Source organism: Megalops cyprinoides, chromosome 23 (genome assembly GCF_013368585.1).
Source record: "Megalops cyprinoides isolate fMegCyp1 chromosome 23, fMegCyp1.pri, whole genome shotgun sequence".
Taxonomy (NCBI): domain Eukaryota; kingdom Metazoa; phylum Chordata; class Actinopteri; order Elopiformes; family Megalopidae; genus Megalops; species Megalops cyprinoides.
The window spans coordinates 5,937,486-5,954,636 of NC_050605.1; the positions used below are offsets into that span (position 1 = coordinate 5,937,486).

Below are 17,151 nucleotides of genomic sequence, written 5' to 3' on the forward strand. Positions count from 1 at the left end.
TAGACTTGGCACAGAGTGTGGTGAGTATGCTGATATGGGTGGCAGGTGGGGAAGGGTAATGAGTTTAGTCATTTGGTTAGATGTAGTCCCTTGTGTGTCTGTGTGTCTCTCAGGTGACAGCTGCCTGCATTGGATGCACTACAGTGAAGCCACTAAGTCCCGGGAGAGCTGGGCCCGCAACCTGCTGGACGAGTTCAAGGCCAATGTGGAAATGCTGAAGAGTGCAGTGAAGGACCACCAGTCCACCACCTCACCTCCACAGGGCTCACCTCAGCACGGTACATACTCACGCACACACACACACACCAGTCCACCACCTCACCTCCACAGGGCTCACCTCAGCACGGTACATACGCGCACACTCGCACACACGCACGCATGCGCACACATATACACACACACACACACACACACACACACACACACATGCATACACATGCGCACACATACACACATACACACGCACACACATGCGCGCACACACGCTAGTCTACCACCTCACCTCCATGGGGTTTGCCACAAAATGGTAGACACACACACACACACACACACACACACACGCACACACACAGCATGAAGGAAAGTGGGTGTCCCCCCACAGTAGTTATACTACAAGAGCCAAACACAGACAGTTGCTCACCCTAATGACAGCCTGAAGATGTTGCGGGAGTAGCTGCAAGTGCCTTTCTGGATCTGGAAATTGCCTTTCAAGTGCCTTTCATGGTAATAAAGCTATTTCCTCATTACCATAGTATGTCTCAACGACGAGCTTAGCAACCAGTAAACGGGCCTCACTCAGTTTGTACTCTGCCAACTATTCATTTTACTGTGGTATGTCAGTGCATTCTGGGAAGAAATAAAAGCTAATGAACTGTGGTGAATTTGCTCCTAAATTCTGTTTGTAGCAGCAGACATTATCACCTTGGCGCTATTAGTGTGTTTGGTTTTCTCTGGACCAGTAGTTTTGTAAATGGTGTTTGAGTGATATGTAGTTTCATGACACCTGTTGCTATGCCAGTTGTTAGAGTGACATCATTCTTTCCTAGACTATCAGTGTTTCCTCTAGGATATTCAACAGGCCTGGCTCAGTGTGGGCGATGACGGAAAAATTTGTAACTATAAGGACAAGGTAGAAATATTGGTGTGGAAGAGTAGTCTCAAACCATAACACTGTTAATATTAAGAGTAACAACTCCTCTTAAACAGTATTTACTTGACACACTATTTAAGTAAACAGTCACATACCAAAAATATGGACAAAATGAAACATATAAACATAATCAACAAAGATGACTTAAATGTAAATACAAATGACACATGCCATGTAAATGTGAATATCAACAACACAAGACACTAATAGGGATGTGAATTCCAGTGGCACTGTTAAATTCAGTGGTGGGAAATTCACTTCCTAGTGTGTGTGCTGCGCATTTGCAAACCGTAAGCAAATATAAAAGTCCAGATTCCCAATAACTCTAAATACCCCAGCTCAACAAGCGAGGTGCTGTCAGGTTCAGGCTTGGCACTGCGCCACGCCCGTAAATTGCTAGAGGAAACGCTGTAAAATTGATGTCTGGTGATGTTGCTCGCTCGTTATGAACACTTTTAACGAATAGTGTTGTCAAACGCGTGTTGGTGTTGGACGGCTGGTAATGATGGGTTCTCTGTCCCCCAGTCTCTCAGCGCCCTCTCTTAGGGCAGCAGGGTGGCGTAGTGGTTAGGGAACTGGACTCTGCACCGGATGGTTGTTGGGTCCAGTCGCGGGCGGGGCACTGCTGTTGTTCCCTTGAGCCAGGTACCCTCTCTGGTGTGCGGTTGGGAGTGACCTTAACCCCCCTCCCCCAGACGGTGGATGAGGGGGTGAACACTGATTCTCTCTCTCTCTCTCTCTCTCTCTCCTCGGTCCTCCTCTACAGGAAAGATCTCCACCACCACTACCAGCACCTTCTCCACCCCCGCCCAGACCCCCAAGACCCAGCTCATGTCCAGCTCCATCGTCCTGAGGATGGCCGATTTCAGCATCTACCAGGTACGCACCAGGTACCGAGTCAAAACTGGGCTCCCAATGGGCTCAGCCCGTCAGCCCAAGACATCGAGATTTCAAGTCTGTCATTAGCCAACATTCCTCTTCAAATGGATTACATTCGTCTTGACTCAGCACCCCTGTGTGAGTGTGGAGGATGTTGCAGTGAGACTAGCTTAATGTACAGTTGGCGATTCCCAGTTTAGGGTTAAAGGGGTGGCGATGTTGTATGATAAATGCAAAGAAAGGTTTTGCGTTCAGCACTCGCTGTATAGATGCTGTGTGCCTGAGATGACGCCACCCCACTACACTCTCTCTTCTTGACATGTGTTTTTCCTCTTTCTGCCCGTGCTGTGTGTGTATGCTTGTGTGTGTGTTTGTGTGTGCGTGTGTGCGTGCGGGGTGCCCGTATTTAGGTGTCCACAGCGGAGCAGCGTCGCTCCAGCCCCAAGGCCATGATCTCCTGCAACAAGAAGTCTCTGTACCTGCCCCAGGAGATGCCCGCCATCCACGTGGAGTTCACAGAGTACTACTTCCCTGATGGCAAGGACTACCCCAGTAAGAGTGCTCTGTGAAACATCATAATGACATCACAGTGACGTCATAATGGGCCGGCCAAGTGACGGACCTATAGGTGGTGTAACAGTGGTATAAATTCCCCTGATGTTCCCTATATAAATGTGTGAAGGGTGTACCAGTACTTCTTGCCCTTACTATTTAGTCCCCTGTCACCTATTGGGAGATGTGTAACGGTGTTATTCCTCCCCCTGCAGTCCCCTGTCCTGTGAGATGTGTAACGGTGTTATTCCTCCCCCTGCAGTCCCCTGTCCTGTGAGATGTGTAACGGTGTTATTCCTCCCCCTGCAGTCCCCTGTCCTGTGAGATGTGTAACGGTGTTATTCCTCCCCCTGCAGTCCCCTGTCCTGTGAGATGTGTAACGGTGTTATTCCTCCCCCTGCAGTCCCCTGTCCTGTGAGATGTGTAACGGTGTTATTCCTCCTCCTGCAGTCCCCTGTCCTGTGAGATGTGTAACGGTGTTATTCCTCCCCCTGCAGTCCCCTGTCCTGTGAGATGTGTAACGGTGTTATTCTTCCCCCCTGCAGTCCCCTGTCCTGTGAGATGTGTAACAGTGTTATTCCTCCCCCTGCAGTCCCCTGTCCTGTGAGATGTGTAACGGTGTTATTCCTCCCCCTGCAGTCCCCTGTCCTGTGAGATGTGTAACAGTGTTATTCCTCCCCCTGCAGTCCCCTGTCCTGTGAGATGCGTAACAGTGTTATTCTTCCCCCTGCAGTCCCCTGTCCTGTGAGATGTGTAACGGTGTTATTCTTCCCCCCTGCAGTCCCCTGTTCTGTGAGATGTGTAACAGTGTTATTCTTCCCCCCTGCAGTCCCCTGTCCTGTGAGATGTGTAACGGTGTTATTCTTCCCCCCCTGCAGTCCCCTGTCCTGTGAGATGCGTAACGGTGTTATTCTTCCCCCCTGCAGTCCCCTGCCCTAACCTGTACGTGCAGCTGAACGCCCTGCAGCTGGTGCTGGACCCGCGCAGCCTGATCTGGCTGAACCAGTTTGCGCTGGACCTGCGGCAGAGCCTTGAGCAGTTCATGGAGCTGTACAAGCTGAACGACTCCCAGAAGCCCGACGAGCACGTGGACATCAGGGTGGACGGACTCATGCTGAAGGTGGGCCCTCCCTCGACCTGTGGCCAGCCTGTGAGGGAGAGAACCTTTACCTTTCCCCCAAAACTGTTCGGTCACTTGTCTAAGGATCGTTGTTTTCCATTTCCAGCCATCTAAATAATTGAGCTCATTGGTCAGTTTCGTTCTATACAGGTGAATTGTTTGAAGTGGTAATTGCCGTTGTGCTACACTGCCACCCCCAGTGTTTGTCTGGTGTTTTTTTGATGATTATTAAATTTCATTATTGTTTTTTGATTATTTGGGCTTCTGGTCTGCTCATTTTTGTGAGTGGTGTTGGCCAGCTTCTCCACACAGTGTTTTACTGAGCTCAGAGCGTCTTAGTGACCCCCCTCCCCCCAGCTGATCCTGTGCGTGTCTGTGTCCCCCCCCAGCTGGTGGTACCCACGGAACAGGAGCTGTCGGGCCACCCGGACCTGCCCCGCTCCGTGTCCATCCAGACGTCGGAGATGGTGGCCACCAACACGCGCCACTCCACAGGCTGCACGCGGTCCAGCCTGGAGGCGCTGCTGCAGGACTTCCAGCAGGAGGCGCTGTTCAGCCGGGGCGGCAGCGGCGGCGGGGGCAGCGGCTTCTCCGTCCTGCACCCGGTCTTCCAGCGGCACGCCCACGAGCAGGACACCCGCCTGCACGACGTCTACCGCGGCCTGGTGGCGCCGGCGCTCGCCGCCGACGCCCTCAAGACGCCGGCCGCCACCGACCTGTGGGCGCTGCACTTCTCGCAGTTCTGGGTGGACTACGAGGGCATGCGGAGCGGGCGGGGCCGGCCCGTGCCCTGCGTCGACTCCTTCCCGCTCACCGTGTGGGCGTGCCAGCCGGCGCGCTACGCCCAGCACCAGGAGCGGCTGCGGGCGGCGAGCCGGGCGGCGGCGCTGGCGCCCCCCGCGGGCGTCCCCCGCAGCGAGTCGGCGGAGACCGCCAGCCGGCTGCAGCGTAAGAGGCTGCTGAAGGAGTACTACAGCGCCGACGCGCCGCCCGGGCCCAACGGCATCCGCAAGCCGCGCTCGCTGGACAGCCTCCCCGCCTCCGGCCCCGCCCCCGGCCCCGCCCCCTCCCCCGCCTCCTCTTCCCCCTCCTCGTCGCCCGCCGACGCTGACGTGCAGGTGCTGGTGCACGTGCAGAAGCACCTGGGCGTGCAGGTGAGCCACCAGCAGTACATCTTCCTGCTGCGGCTGCAGCAGTCCGTCAAGAGCCTGCAGCAGACGCTGCAGCAGGATGTGGAGCAGGCGGGGGCCAGGAGGCCCGAGCGGGAGCGGCAGGACCGCGACCGCCCCCGCGCCCGGCCCTTCGGCATGTGCCTCGGGATCCTGCTGAAGAGTGCCGAGGTGGCCCTGCTCCTGCGCCCCGTCCCGCAGCCTGACGCCACCCCGACGGGCAACGCCAGCCCCCTGGGGTCGGACCTGTCCCCCTCGGAGAGCCGGGGCACGCTGGAGGGGGTGGGGGCGGGGGCGGGGGCGGCGGCCGTCCCCAGCTCCGTGGACGAGCTGCTGTGCGAGGGAGGGCCGCTGCAGGGCCCCGCCCCCCTGTGCCCCGCCTCCTCCTCTTCCCCCGACGGGCCCCTCGGGGCCTCCCTGGAGAAGTCGGACGGGGAGGAGAGCGTGGGGGCCGAGGCTGCTGGGAGGCAGCCCTCGGAGGAGAAGCAGGACTTTGGGGAGGGGCCCCTGGACCCCCCCTCTGGGACAGATGGGGGACGTGAGGAGCAGGAGCCCGCTGTAGACCTCGGGCTGCAGCAGAAGGGGGTGACAGTAGACCCCCTTTCTGACCCGGTCTGTAAAGACATGGCCGACAGCAAAGACAAGCCTCCAGGAGCCAGAATGCCCCAGTCTGTGTCAAGGTACTGCTTCCACTCCTGTTATTGCAAATTATATTGTGCTGAAAATGGTATTATTACATATTAGTCTGTTGTTATCGCTCGTATCCTACTTGTAGTTATATTATTACAGCTCAGTTTTTATAGGGTATATTATATTGCAGTGTAAATCAGCCTGTTATTATAGCTTATATTTGTAATACTTTGTGAGAATCCAATTCATTACTAAATGTATTATATTAAGGTAATATTATTATAGTCCAGTAAGTAAACTTTGCCTCTGAAATGCATACCCCTCACAGCTATTTGGCAAAAGCTTACGAATTCTCACTCTGAGACAAAATGGCTTGGCGTCGGCTCCCAGAACTGCATTTGAGCTGGACGCGTGAAACGCTATGCGCTTACTGCGCTTACTCTACCCCACGCTTCAGAGTGCTGCCTCAGCCGTTCCCAATACGTTTTTAACACTGAGGCACTTTTTTTGGCAGGAGTGAAAACTGTGAGTGAGTGTTTTGTGTGTGTGTCTGTGTCACTGTGTCTTTCTGTGAGTCTGTTTGTGAGTCTGTGTGTCCGCGCATCTGTGAGTCTGTGTGGCTGCGAGTCTGCGAGCCTGCGAGTCTGTGCGTCTGTGAGCTTGTGTGTCCGCGCATCTGTGAGTCTGTGTGGCTGCGAGTCCGCGAGCCTGCGAGTCTGTGCGTCTGTGAGCTTGTGAGTCTGCGCATCTGTGAGTCTGTGTGGCTGCGAGTCTGCGAGCCTGCGAGTCTGTGCGTCTGTGAGCTTGTGTGTCCGCGCATCTGTGAGTCTGTGTGGCTGCGAGTCTGCGAGCCTGCGAGTCTGTGCGTCTGTGAGCTTGTGTGTCCGCGCATCTGTGAGTCTGTGTGGCTGCGAGTCCGCGAGCCTGCGAGTCTGTGCGTCTGTGAGCTTGTGAGTCTGCGCATCTGTGAGTCTGTGTGGCTGCGAGTCTGCGAGCCTGCGAGTCTGTGCGTCTGTGAGCTTGTGAGTCTGTGCGTCTGTGAGCTTGTGCGTCTGTGAGCTTGTGAGTCTGCGCACCTGTGCATCTATTATGCTTCACCCCAGATCCAGGCGAGTGTGTGTTCTCTCTCTTTAAAGGAAAGGAAGTTTTTCACTGGTGTGTGAAACGCTGAGCCCCAAAAACAGCAGGTCCACGTCCCTCTATTCCCTATCCAGCCTGTAAGCACACCCAGCCAGCTGTGTCTGTGCCCATGTCTGGTCACTAGCCATTACCTGTGATGGAGCGGTCGACCGTGTCTGGTCACTAGCCATTTTAACTGTGGAGCAGTTGACCGTGTGTGGTCACTAGCCATTAGTCATAGTGGAGCGGATTTTTGTGTTTGGTCACCAGCTGTTAGTCATGGTGCTGTGGTCGACCGTGCCTGGTCACTAGCCATTAGTCACTGTGGAGCAGTCGACCGTGTCTGGTAACTAGCTGTTAGTCACTGTGAAGCAGATGACCATGTCTGGTCACTAGTCATGTTGGAGCAGTTGATTATGTTTGGTCACCAGCCATAAGTCATGGTGGCACGGTCGACTGTGCCTGATCTCCAGCCATTAGTCACTGTGTTGTGGTGTAGTCGTGTAGTGTGAGATCGTGTGCAGGTTTGCAATGCTGTGGTGCCGGTCCTGGGCAGCAGTGCAAAGGTCTGCTGAAATGGCATTACAGAAAAGGTCACTCCGCAGAAGAGAGTCCCCAAAGTGTCACTGCAGAGCAGGAGAGAGGAGTGATTCAGTGGTCAGCTGACGTGAGAGATCCTACACACACACACACACACACACACACACACACACACACAGTCATGGTCACCTCATGCTCTGTCTTTCTGTGTGTCCTGTGTGACAGCGGACGGCTCCTGAGGGACAGGTCTCAGTCCAGCTTCTCTGTGTCCTACAAGAACCTGAAGAAGAGTCCCTCGCTCCGCTCCCTGGACGACATCTCCATCGACAGCTACCTGCTGGAGGACTGCGACACCTACAGCCTCCAGGACAGAGGTAACACTGACCCCATCTGCCCGCACACACACACACACACACACACACACACACACACACACACACACACACACACACATGCATACACATTCACACATAAACACAGACAGACAGACACACATAGAGAGGCATGGGTTTATTTTTATGTAGATATATATATATTTTTTTTTCAACTAATCTCCTCTGGGTCTTCACCACTAGGTGGGAGTAGAGCACTATTAAACTTGAAGTCGATAAAACTAAAATAAAATTAACTGTTTAACGGAAGGATCGTTGAGAACTTTTTTTCTTCATCGCACATGGATTATGTGGACATGACATGAGGACCCATGTGTATGTCTTTCTCTTTGTGACCATTTCAGAGTGGCGAGTCACAGTGACTACGTTTACATGACCACAATAATGTGATTATTGTCAATATTGCGATTTAGACAGTGTGATTAAGCCAGTTACATGTCTACATAAGGAGGCATTTCCCAGATACTCCAGTTTACATGTAAATAATGGATGATTTGATTAAACAGTGGAAATAGGATGGGCCAGAGGGTTTAGCCTCAAAGTAACCTTACAAAGTGGCTTGCTTCCTGTCCCTTGTCCTGCTACTCTCATTTCAGTGAAGTAGCTATACCCATATGAGCCATCGTTAGCACATGTTCTTCTTTGCCACAGGCCTAATACTTTTGCACAGCTCCTTCCTCCTGGTTGTTTGACTGGCCATGTTGGAAATCAGAAGTCATCAGTATGAGTGCTTTATGGGCCAGCTAGCATTAGCATCAGTAATGTTGTTATCAGAGAAAATGCTGTTTCTCCTCTTATCGAAGACATACATGAAAACTGGAAAAGTATAATTAAGTTGTTTATGTTTCAATAGGCCTACAATAATACCAGTAACAACAGAGTACTCTGCATATATTACTGTGATTGTTTTTACCGCAACTAAGAATTTAATCGCATTAAAATAGTCAAGTAAAGTGTTTACTTGACTCCTGCCTAACTCATTAAGTGTTGTCTTAGTTGCGTTAAAATTTCACTATTAGTTCCATTAAACTGGCATTAATATGCACTAAATCATTGCAAACATCTCAGCTGTCTGTGATGGTACCAGAACAGGATGTGATGACATCGGAGCAGAATGGGGCAGTGTGGGAGCAGGATGTGACAGTGCAAGAGTGGAATGTAATGATGTCAAAAAGCAGGATATGATGACATCAGAGCTTGTGTCAGACGTTAGGATGTAACAGCAGAGGTCCTATGGGAAAGCACCAGAGCAGCATAAAACAGTATCAGAGTGGGTATTGATGGAAAGCAGAACAAAATCTGACGTATAGGCTGTTTCTAATGGCATCCAAGTGACGGCACCTATGCTAATTGTGACAGTATCAGAATGGAACATGACAGTATTAGCGCTCCCTCTAGTGGCAGCCAAGCATTGTTTTGACCGTATTTGAATGGAATGTGGTGGCATAACAGCAGTGTCATACTTTCCTAGGAGTAAAATGATGTTTATTATTGCTTTATATTTGTGCTTTTTGAGCGGTAAGATGTCGTGTGGATACGGAATGAGAGAACCTGTGGCTCGTTCTTGCAGACGGGGTCGGGGACGACATCTCGATATCGGGGTTCAAGGACGTGCCGAGCGATCAAAGCGGAGCGGAGAGTGCGAACGAGGCCCTGGGACAGAACACGGATGGAGGCGTCTCTCCTGACACCGTCAGCGCCACCTCTCAGAGCATTGACGAGCCCACCAAAGACCTGGTAAGACCTGTTACCCCACAAAACTGTTATCCGGACACAAATTTTCACCTGAATCACAGGGGATCTGGCAGCAACCTTTGCTCTGTAAAACGCTAAACCTATTCATAATGTTTACCCAAAAAAGCTGGTACACCTGCAGATAAGCTTTACCCTGTAACACGGTGACATACTAACCTTTACCCTGTAATGTAGTTAGACCTGATAATAAAGTTTGCTCAGAAACATAGAAAATACCAAGTCATAACCTGTACCTTACTTACAGCTGTAGCTGCTAATAACCTTTACACTGTAAAAAGGATATACTTAGTAATGACCTTCACCCAAGTACCTCAGCCATTTGTTGGCTATTCATGGTAATAAATAAGCAAATGAACGAATCAGTTAGTCAGTACTTACTTTAAATGTCTAACTATACTAGCTAATCTACAGAGTCTGTAACTAAATAATTTCAATACTCTGATCTCTGTGTCTACAAACACAGTAACGAGCAGAAATGGCTGTTGTCTGTGGCCCATCATGTACATTTCTTTTGTTCAGTTACACGGTCTGGTGTGAGTGTGTAGAGGAGACGCAGGGTTAACAGCGGAGCCACTGTGTGTTCCCAGGTGTCGGTGCTGGTGCTGAAGGTCCACTCTGTGTGCGGCCAGCTGGACGTTCAGGGGGACAACGCGGCCGTGTCGCTGCAGGTCGGCCAGGTGGTGCCGACCCAGCTGGGTAACGTCAGCGTGCGGCAGTACCTGAGCAACCGGAGCCTGGGTGAGAGTCAAACACACCCACTGTCAAATACACTGTCCCAGTACACTCTCCTAACCTACAGTACCTGAGCAACGGGAGCCTGGATGAGAGTCAAACACACCCACTGTCAAATACACTGTCCCAGTACACTCTCCTAACCTACAGTACCTGAGCAACGGGAGCCTGGGTGAGAGTCAAACACACCCACTGTCAAATACACTGTCCCAGTACACTCTCCTAACCTACAGTACCTGAGAAACCGGAGCCTGGGTGAGAGTCAAACACACCCACTGTCAAATACACTGTCCCAGTACACTCTCCTAACCTACAGTACCTGAGAAACCGGAGCCTGGGTGAGAGTCAAACACGCTCAGCGTCAAATACACTGTCCCAGTACACTCTCCTAACATATAGTACCTGAGCAACCGGAGCCTGGGTGAGAGTCAAACACGCTCAGCGTCAAATACACTGTCCCACTACACTCTCCTAACATACAATACCTGTGCAACCGGAGCCTGGGTGAGAGTCAAACGCTCTATATCAAGTGCACTGTCACGGTACACACTCTCCAGACATACAGTGTCTCAGCAGCTACAGTCTGGGTAAGAGTCAAGCAGTCAGTTTGGAGCTCCTTCCTGCCTTTAAATACCCATACAGGGGCATTTAAACGCACTGAAGATCTGACTGCCTGAAGATGCTGTTTGAACCTGACTGAAGGCACAAAACCCAGTGTCTTAAATCTAAAGACACGGAGCTGCATTTAGCATGTGTTTTAATATCTGCAGTGTGTGTGTAATTTCCCCACGCCCCCCTCCTCGGCTGACGCTGTGAGGATGGGGATATTGACCCTAATGGAGCGTGCTGCTCTTCTCCCGGCCTCATTAAACACAGAGACCCGTCTCACCGTGCTCTCCCGGGGTCCATTTCACAGGCCAGCAGGGACCGCGAATCCAGGAGTCTGAAACGCTCTGACTCCCCCCCACCACCACCAACTCCCCACCCCCACCTTCCAATCTGCACACGAGAGCCTCGCCCCCCTCCCTCTCCCCCCCTCTCTTTCCCTCTCTCAGCAGAATTTAATTAACAGCGGGTCCCTGCGTTCGGGAAACATTTATCACGCCTTTGTTTGCCCCCCCCCGTACGTTTAGATGAATTCAGCCGCGGACGGTGCGAGATTTCTGTTACGAGCGTGGAAAAAAAAAAAGTAATTATCCAATCTAGTTTCAATTTGTACTTTTAACTCGGGATAAGACGTGACCCCCGGAAAAAGAAGTCAATGGCGAGTTGGAATGTGACTCAGAAGCTCGGCAGGGGTTGGCTATTAGAAGTGCAAACGCCTGTGAAAGAGCGTTTGAAAGGCGCCGTAAGGCGTTATCTGACCGCGGCGGCTCCCTCTCCGCCTTCACCCGGCACACATTTGTCCTGCTTCAGCATGTTTATGTCTGAAGCTGTGGGAGGATTAGTGTTCACACTGCGGCTATGCAGTGGTGCAAAGTAGTGGCTTAAGGGAATGGATGTCTCAGCTGAAGACTGTATGCTGGACAGACCCTAACATGTGCAGTGCAGTTCACGCCAATACGATCCAGCTTTGTGAAATAGTGACTCTGGAAAATGGCTACTCTGTAAAGATAGATATTGTGTGAAATGGGTACTGTGTAAGAATGTATGTTGTGTAAAATGGGTACTGTGTGAGAATTGATACTGTGTAAAATGGATACTGTGTGAGAATGGATATTGTGTAAAATGGGTACTGAACTCCTGATTGGAAGTCACTCTGATTAAGAGTTATTGCATCATAAACACGTTAGCTGATAACCAGTAAATTTCATGTAAAATAATGAATATCACCAGACTGCTAGCAGCATGTGAGGAGGTGGTGGCAAATCAAGTCTATGAGCATGCAGGGAGTGCTGCTTGGTCTGTGTCCGCACTTCCCAGCTACATACAGCCCATTTGTTTTGTACGAGAGAAATTGCTTTGTGATCAATGGTCTAGCCATGCCCCATAACCCCCCCAGTCATATATTACATGTCCAAGTACTTCTGATTCTGTTTTTTAGTAGGATTGATGCTGGCGGCTTTTTCCGTTGCCATAGTTACTGACGGGCCGCCCGCCTCTCCCCTCCTCCCGCAGGTGCCGGCCCGGGCGTGGCCTGGGTGGACAGGAAGCCGTGCCCGGAGGTGCAGGTGAGGCTGGAGAGCGGGCCCCGGGCGGCGGCGCACTCGCCCCTGGCGGCGCACAGCGGCTTCCTGCAGTGCCGGCTGCAGGACTTCAGCGCTGACTTCCTCATGTCCTCCCTGCGCAACCTGGGCCACTTCCTGCAGGACGACTCCGCCTCCCAGGTCCTGCCAATGAGGATCAACGTCAGGGACACGCACGTCAACCTGAAGGTGAGGGGAAAGCGCGCGCGAACCCACACAGGCACAGATACCCACACGCACGCACACACGCGCATGCATACACCTACAAACACCACAAATACACAGGAATACACATACACATTCACAGGTCTCCCATTGTTTCCAAATGGACTGTATAGTTAAAAGCTGACCCTTAATGTTTCAGAAGTCTATGTTTCCAGCCTTTTTCTAAGATTAAATTGCATATCCAGCCAATTGCTGCCTATGTGATTTGTGTGTTGCAGGCAGTGCACTTTTACGGCTGTAATAATGTTGCAATGATGCTGTTCATTAAGGCTCATTAAGTCTGGCTGAGGCAGAGGACCCAGGGGGTGGAGTGTGTTCAGTTCTTCCGCGTCATATTACACTACAGCGTGCTGACGCCTTCCGCTTTCCCCTGTAGGACGACGGTCCCCGTGACAACCCCTCGGACCCAGAGCCGACGCCCATCACCCTGCACATCGACAACCTGCTGATTCACCGGCAGGACGACGGCTCCTTCTGCATAGGGGGTGAGTCTCCCCCCTGCACCCTGTCCTGCTACCTCAGTGCCCCCCTTTACCCTATGACATCCCATCTCTAGATTCCTGCTCCTCCATCAAGAGAAATCCCCTCTGAGTACCACTGTAGCCCTGTTATTGTGGCGTCCTTTAATTATTGTTTCTGGCCTCAGTTTTAAGCCCTGGCCCTTTTAGTCTTTCTCTTTGACCCTTGTCCCTCTTTGTCTGCTTTTTGACCCCTGACCCCTCTGTTCTCTCCCGGACAGTGACCCAGGCCCCGGGGGCGGAGCCTGAGAGGGAGAAGCACACGGAGGACGTCAAGGAGGCCCAGCTGAGCTCCGTGCCCGAGATGCCCCCCAGGGGGGCGAGCAGCGTGTCCCAGTCGACGCAGACGTCTCCTCCTCCACCCCCCGTCCCCACCCCATCCAGCAAAGAGCAGGTGAGCAGCCCGCAACACCTGAACCACAGCCCACGGAGTCCTGTACCTCTCCTGAACCCCCTCACACCCCTCCAGCACTGGAGCTCTACTGTCCTGTACTGTAGTAGTACTGTACTCCTGTGCTGTACAAGCAAAATTCCCACTGCCTCCATTCACATTATCTCTTAAGCAGTGTACATAGTCACTTTCTATTGGTCACTGTGAAGTCCTGCAGCCACCAATTGCCAGCTTTACCTGGTTTCGACTCATATGTCATGAGTCCTGAAGCACGCACCCCTCAGCCGCTGGAAATCAGTGGTGGTAGTCGATGGTTGTTCCCCTTATGACAGCACTTACTCCTTCTGTGTCAGCGCTTCCCACAATGACACTACATTGCGAGCACGGTGCTAATGATTCAGTATCTGCTCGGCTACTTGCCTAACCCTACCGCACGCACTTTTTTGGATGAGAGCGTCTGCCAAATGAATAAATGTAAACGTAAGTGTACCTAATAATTAACTTTGATTGGTTGTTGACACACTCCTTACTTCCTGCAGCTATTATTTTTTTTTTATGAAATTGGCGTTTCGGAGGCCTGTGTGGGGAGATGAAATGAGCTTTTGGTTGGAGTACAGGGAGCGCTGTGTAAAACTACCTATGCTTTGTAAATGAAAATAGAACGAGCTGAAATTCATTTCACGTATTTTAATAGGATTTTTAAATCGCAAAGAAAGCACATGCCAGACAGTTAATGCAGAAATGATAACTTAATGCAAATGATATAAAAATAATTTGCCACATTTTATGGACACAAAAGCTGTTGCTTTAAGATTACCGACGGGATTACTGTGACATTGCAAGGCACAAAGCTGTGTGATTCGGAAGGCAGCTTATTTGACAAAATGTTGGTTGTACATGTTATTGCTTGAGAAGAATCACTTAATTACCCGCTGTGCCGTGACTGAACTGAACGCTTTTATTCACCTGGTGCTTCTGAGTTCATAAGTTGCTTTCACAAGCATTTCGTGGATGCACATACGCGCGCGCACACACACACACACACACACACACACACACACACACACACACACACTCACACACACACACACTCTCAGGTCATTTATAGACTACAGTGGATGCGCGTGCACGCACACACACACACACACTCAGGTCATTTATAGACTACAGTGGATGCACACACACACACGTACACGCACACACTCTCAGGTCATTTATAGACTACAGTGGCTGCACGCACGCACACGCGCACACACACACACACACACACTCTCAGGTCATTTATAGACTACAGTGGATACACACACACACACACGTATATACAGAGGCACATTGACATTCTCTCTCTCCCTGTCAGTCATTGTGTCTCTGGCACACTCACTGACACTCCGCCTTCTGTCCCTGTGTTTCCTGTGTTTCCTGCAGCAGCTGATCGAGGAGAACGAGTGTCTGAAACTGGAGCTCTCCAAAGCCAAGATGGCGCTGGCCGAGGCCCAGATGGAGAAGGACTCGCTGCTGCACCGCATGAAGAGTCTGAGACTGGCCCCTGGAGGCAGCAACTGAGCACCGGGCAGCCGGAGGCCCACCACCAGGGGCCGCAGCCGGGGACCGGCCTGAGCCCTCCCTGTCACCCGGGACGTCCCCGAACAACCAGGAGCCGCCAATCAAACGCAGAATCCCGCTGCGGTTCAGCCACGGTCCAGCACGGTTCAACCGCGGTCTGCCCGAGACCGGGAAACCAAGCATGAGACTGTCAGAGGTGGCGGTGTCACTCGTTTAATCTCTTGCTTTTTTTTTATATACACGTATTACGTTTTTTTGCAGTATAGGGATGTCTGTGCGAGTGCTGGGACTTTTTTTTTCAAAACCGCTGCTGCCCCCTTGTGTTTGGGAGGAGTAGGCCGAGACTCGGCGCCTGCAGGGGGGCCAGGAGGGGTTGACGGGGTGGGTGAACTCTTCGCGTTTTGGGAGAGGCGGACACCACTGTCATACCTGTGTAGTGTCTAATCACATGGGTGGGTTATGTGGTGACACGGAATGTCTTAATTTCTTAAAGGAGACAATTTGCACTGTACTAAATGTATCATGTATTATTGTTTTTTAAGTATTTAGCTCTTAATGAATTGCGCTTCAAGTATGAGTGGTAGTGTATTAATGGGCAGTCTGTGCTCCAGAAAGGTCTCATAGTTCTGAGTGCTAGGTGCTAGGCAGTGTATTTGCTTGCGTGCGTGCACGCCCGCGTGTTTGTGTGTGTGTGGAGACACGTAGTTCTAACAGACATTTCAATACATTAACAGACACAAGACTGGGTTCATTTCTTTACATTAATACACAAAATGGAATTAATTTCCTTACGTCAATACATGAGATGGGATTCCCTCCATAGTATCACAGATCCAAACCTTTATCATTTTCATTTTATACATTAATACAGAAATTAGTGCCCCCAAAAAGTGAGGTTTCCCTCCAATACCAAGTCACCCTCATCTCTATGCTATTTTTGTAAGTGTACATAGACATAGATTTATCAGTGCAGCACCTTTTTATCTGAACTGCTGTAAATATAACTGCTCGGTGATGGAAATCCTGTCAATGGGGACAGAGAATACTGGCGTGTGCTGTCAGTCCTCCAGTGAGGAGAGAGAATACTGGAGTGTGCTATCAGTCCTCCAATGAGGAGTGAGAATAATGGCATGTGGTATCCAATCCTTCAAGGAGGAGAAAGAATACTGGAGTGTACTATCAGTAGTCCTCCAATACGGAGAGAGGACACTGGCATCTGCTGTCAGCTCCTCCAATAAGGAGAGAACACTGACCGATGTCTCTGCATTTATATATTTCTATAACTCTTGTATATATGCGTTATTATGTGTATAGTTTTTCACAGACAGAAGTGCAGTCTATGCACGGCTGTCCTGTGTATAAGGTATAGCGGGATCTATAGTGTACGCACTTCACTTATAGAATGGAACACAGGAAGTTAGCTGTTTTTTGTTGTTTTTTTTTTACATATGATGATGAATCTAAGGAGATGGTTTGGCCGTAGATTGTGATTGAAGGTTGTTTTTTTTTTAATTCTTAAACGCTAATACAAAAGCAATTAGCTTCAACATTACTGATCCCTGTACTTGAAGAGTGGCCATGCTACCGCTCTGGTGCCTGCGGACGCTCACACAAACCCACAGGAACCCTACACATTACGCATTACACCCCCTGGTATAGCCTGACCATGTGCACAGTAGTGTAACACACTATGTTTGGTAGATTATCACTGGGGTGTAGCAGGACAGTAGGCTCAATAGAGGGATTGCCCTGGTGAAGCAGGACATGGTGCAGAGAAGGAGCTGTCCCCAGGTCAGTGATGCAGTATTTAAAGTCTGAGGAGGAGTTGCACATCTACATCGCTGCTCTTACGTACACTCTAGGAGTCAGAACGAGGGACTGGATCTGTTGATTCAACCCTTGGGCACATCGTCAGTTGCTGTGCCTGTCCTGGCATATACATGTCCGGCGTTCACACGGAACGAGCGGTTTTACAGGCCGCACAGATATCTCCGCCTGGCCGGCAGATGTCTGCCCGAAAGCTGTGAATCTTGACGAATATGTGTAGCCGCCACCCACGGTGAATGCCTGGGTGCACCTGGATGCGAGGAGTATGTGTGGGTGTGTCACGGTGCTCCGGGATTGGATGAGAGGTATCCGTGATTGAGATCCTTTAATGTGTGTGGCTCTGTCTGGAGTAGTGGCTTGCTCCCCATTGAGGGCGCCCTGCCCCCAACACGAGAAGGTGAAC

General features: G+C 51.0%; 1 protein-coding gene across 1 annotated transcript in view; it reads left to right on the forward strand.

The window, feature by feature from the left end:
* Positions 1–16,946, forward strand: part of uhrf1bp1l (UHRF1 binding protein 1-like) — a 42,619-nt gene extending 25,673 nt beyond the window's left edge. The window contains exons 10-21 of the mRNA XM_036517895.1: positions 114–278; positions 1,917–2,029; positions 2,440–2,581; positions 3,508–3,701; positions 4,091–5,550; positions 7,385–7,533; positions 9,122–9,288; positions 9,894–10,044; positions 12,157–12,413; positions 12,826–12,934; positions 13,189–13,361; positions 14,784–16,946. Coding sequence (XP_036373788.1) covers positions 114–278; positions 1,917–2,029; positions 2,440–2,581; positions 3,508–3,701; positions 4,091–5,550; positions 7,385–7,533; positions 9,122–9,288; positions 9,894–10,044; positions 12,157–12,413; positions 12,826–12,934; positions 13,189–13,361; positions 14,784–14,921 — 3,218 coding nt within the window. The 3' untranslated portion in view covers positions 14,922–16,946. The remainder of the gene's footprint in view (positions 1–113; positions 279–1,916; positions 2,030–2,439; positions 2,582–3,507; positions 3,702–4,090; positions 5,551–7,384; positions 7,534–9,121; positions 9,289–9,893; positions 10,045–12,156; positions 12,414–12,825; positions 12,935–13,188; positions 13,362–14,783) is intronic.
* Positions 16,947–17,151: the final 205 nt, after the last annotated feature.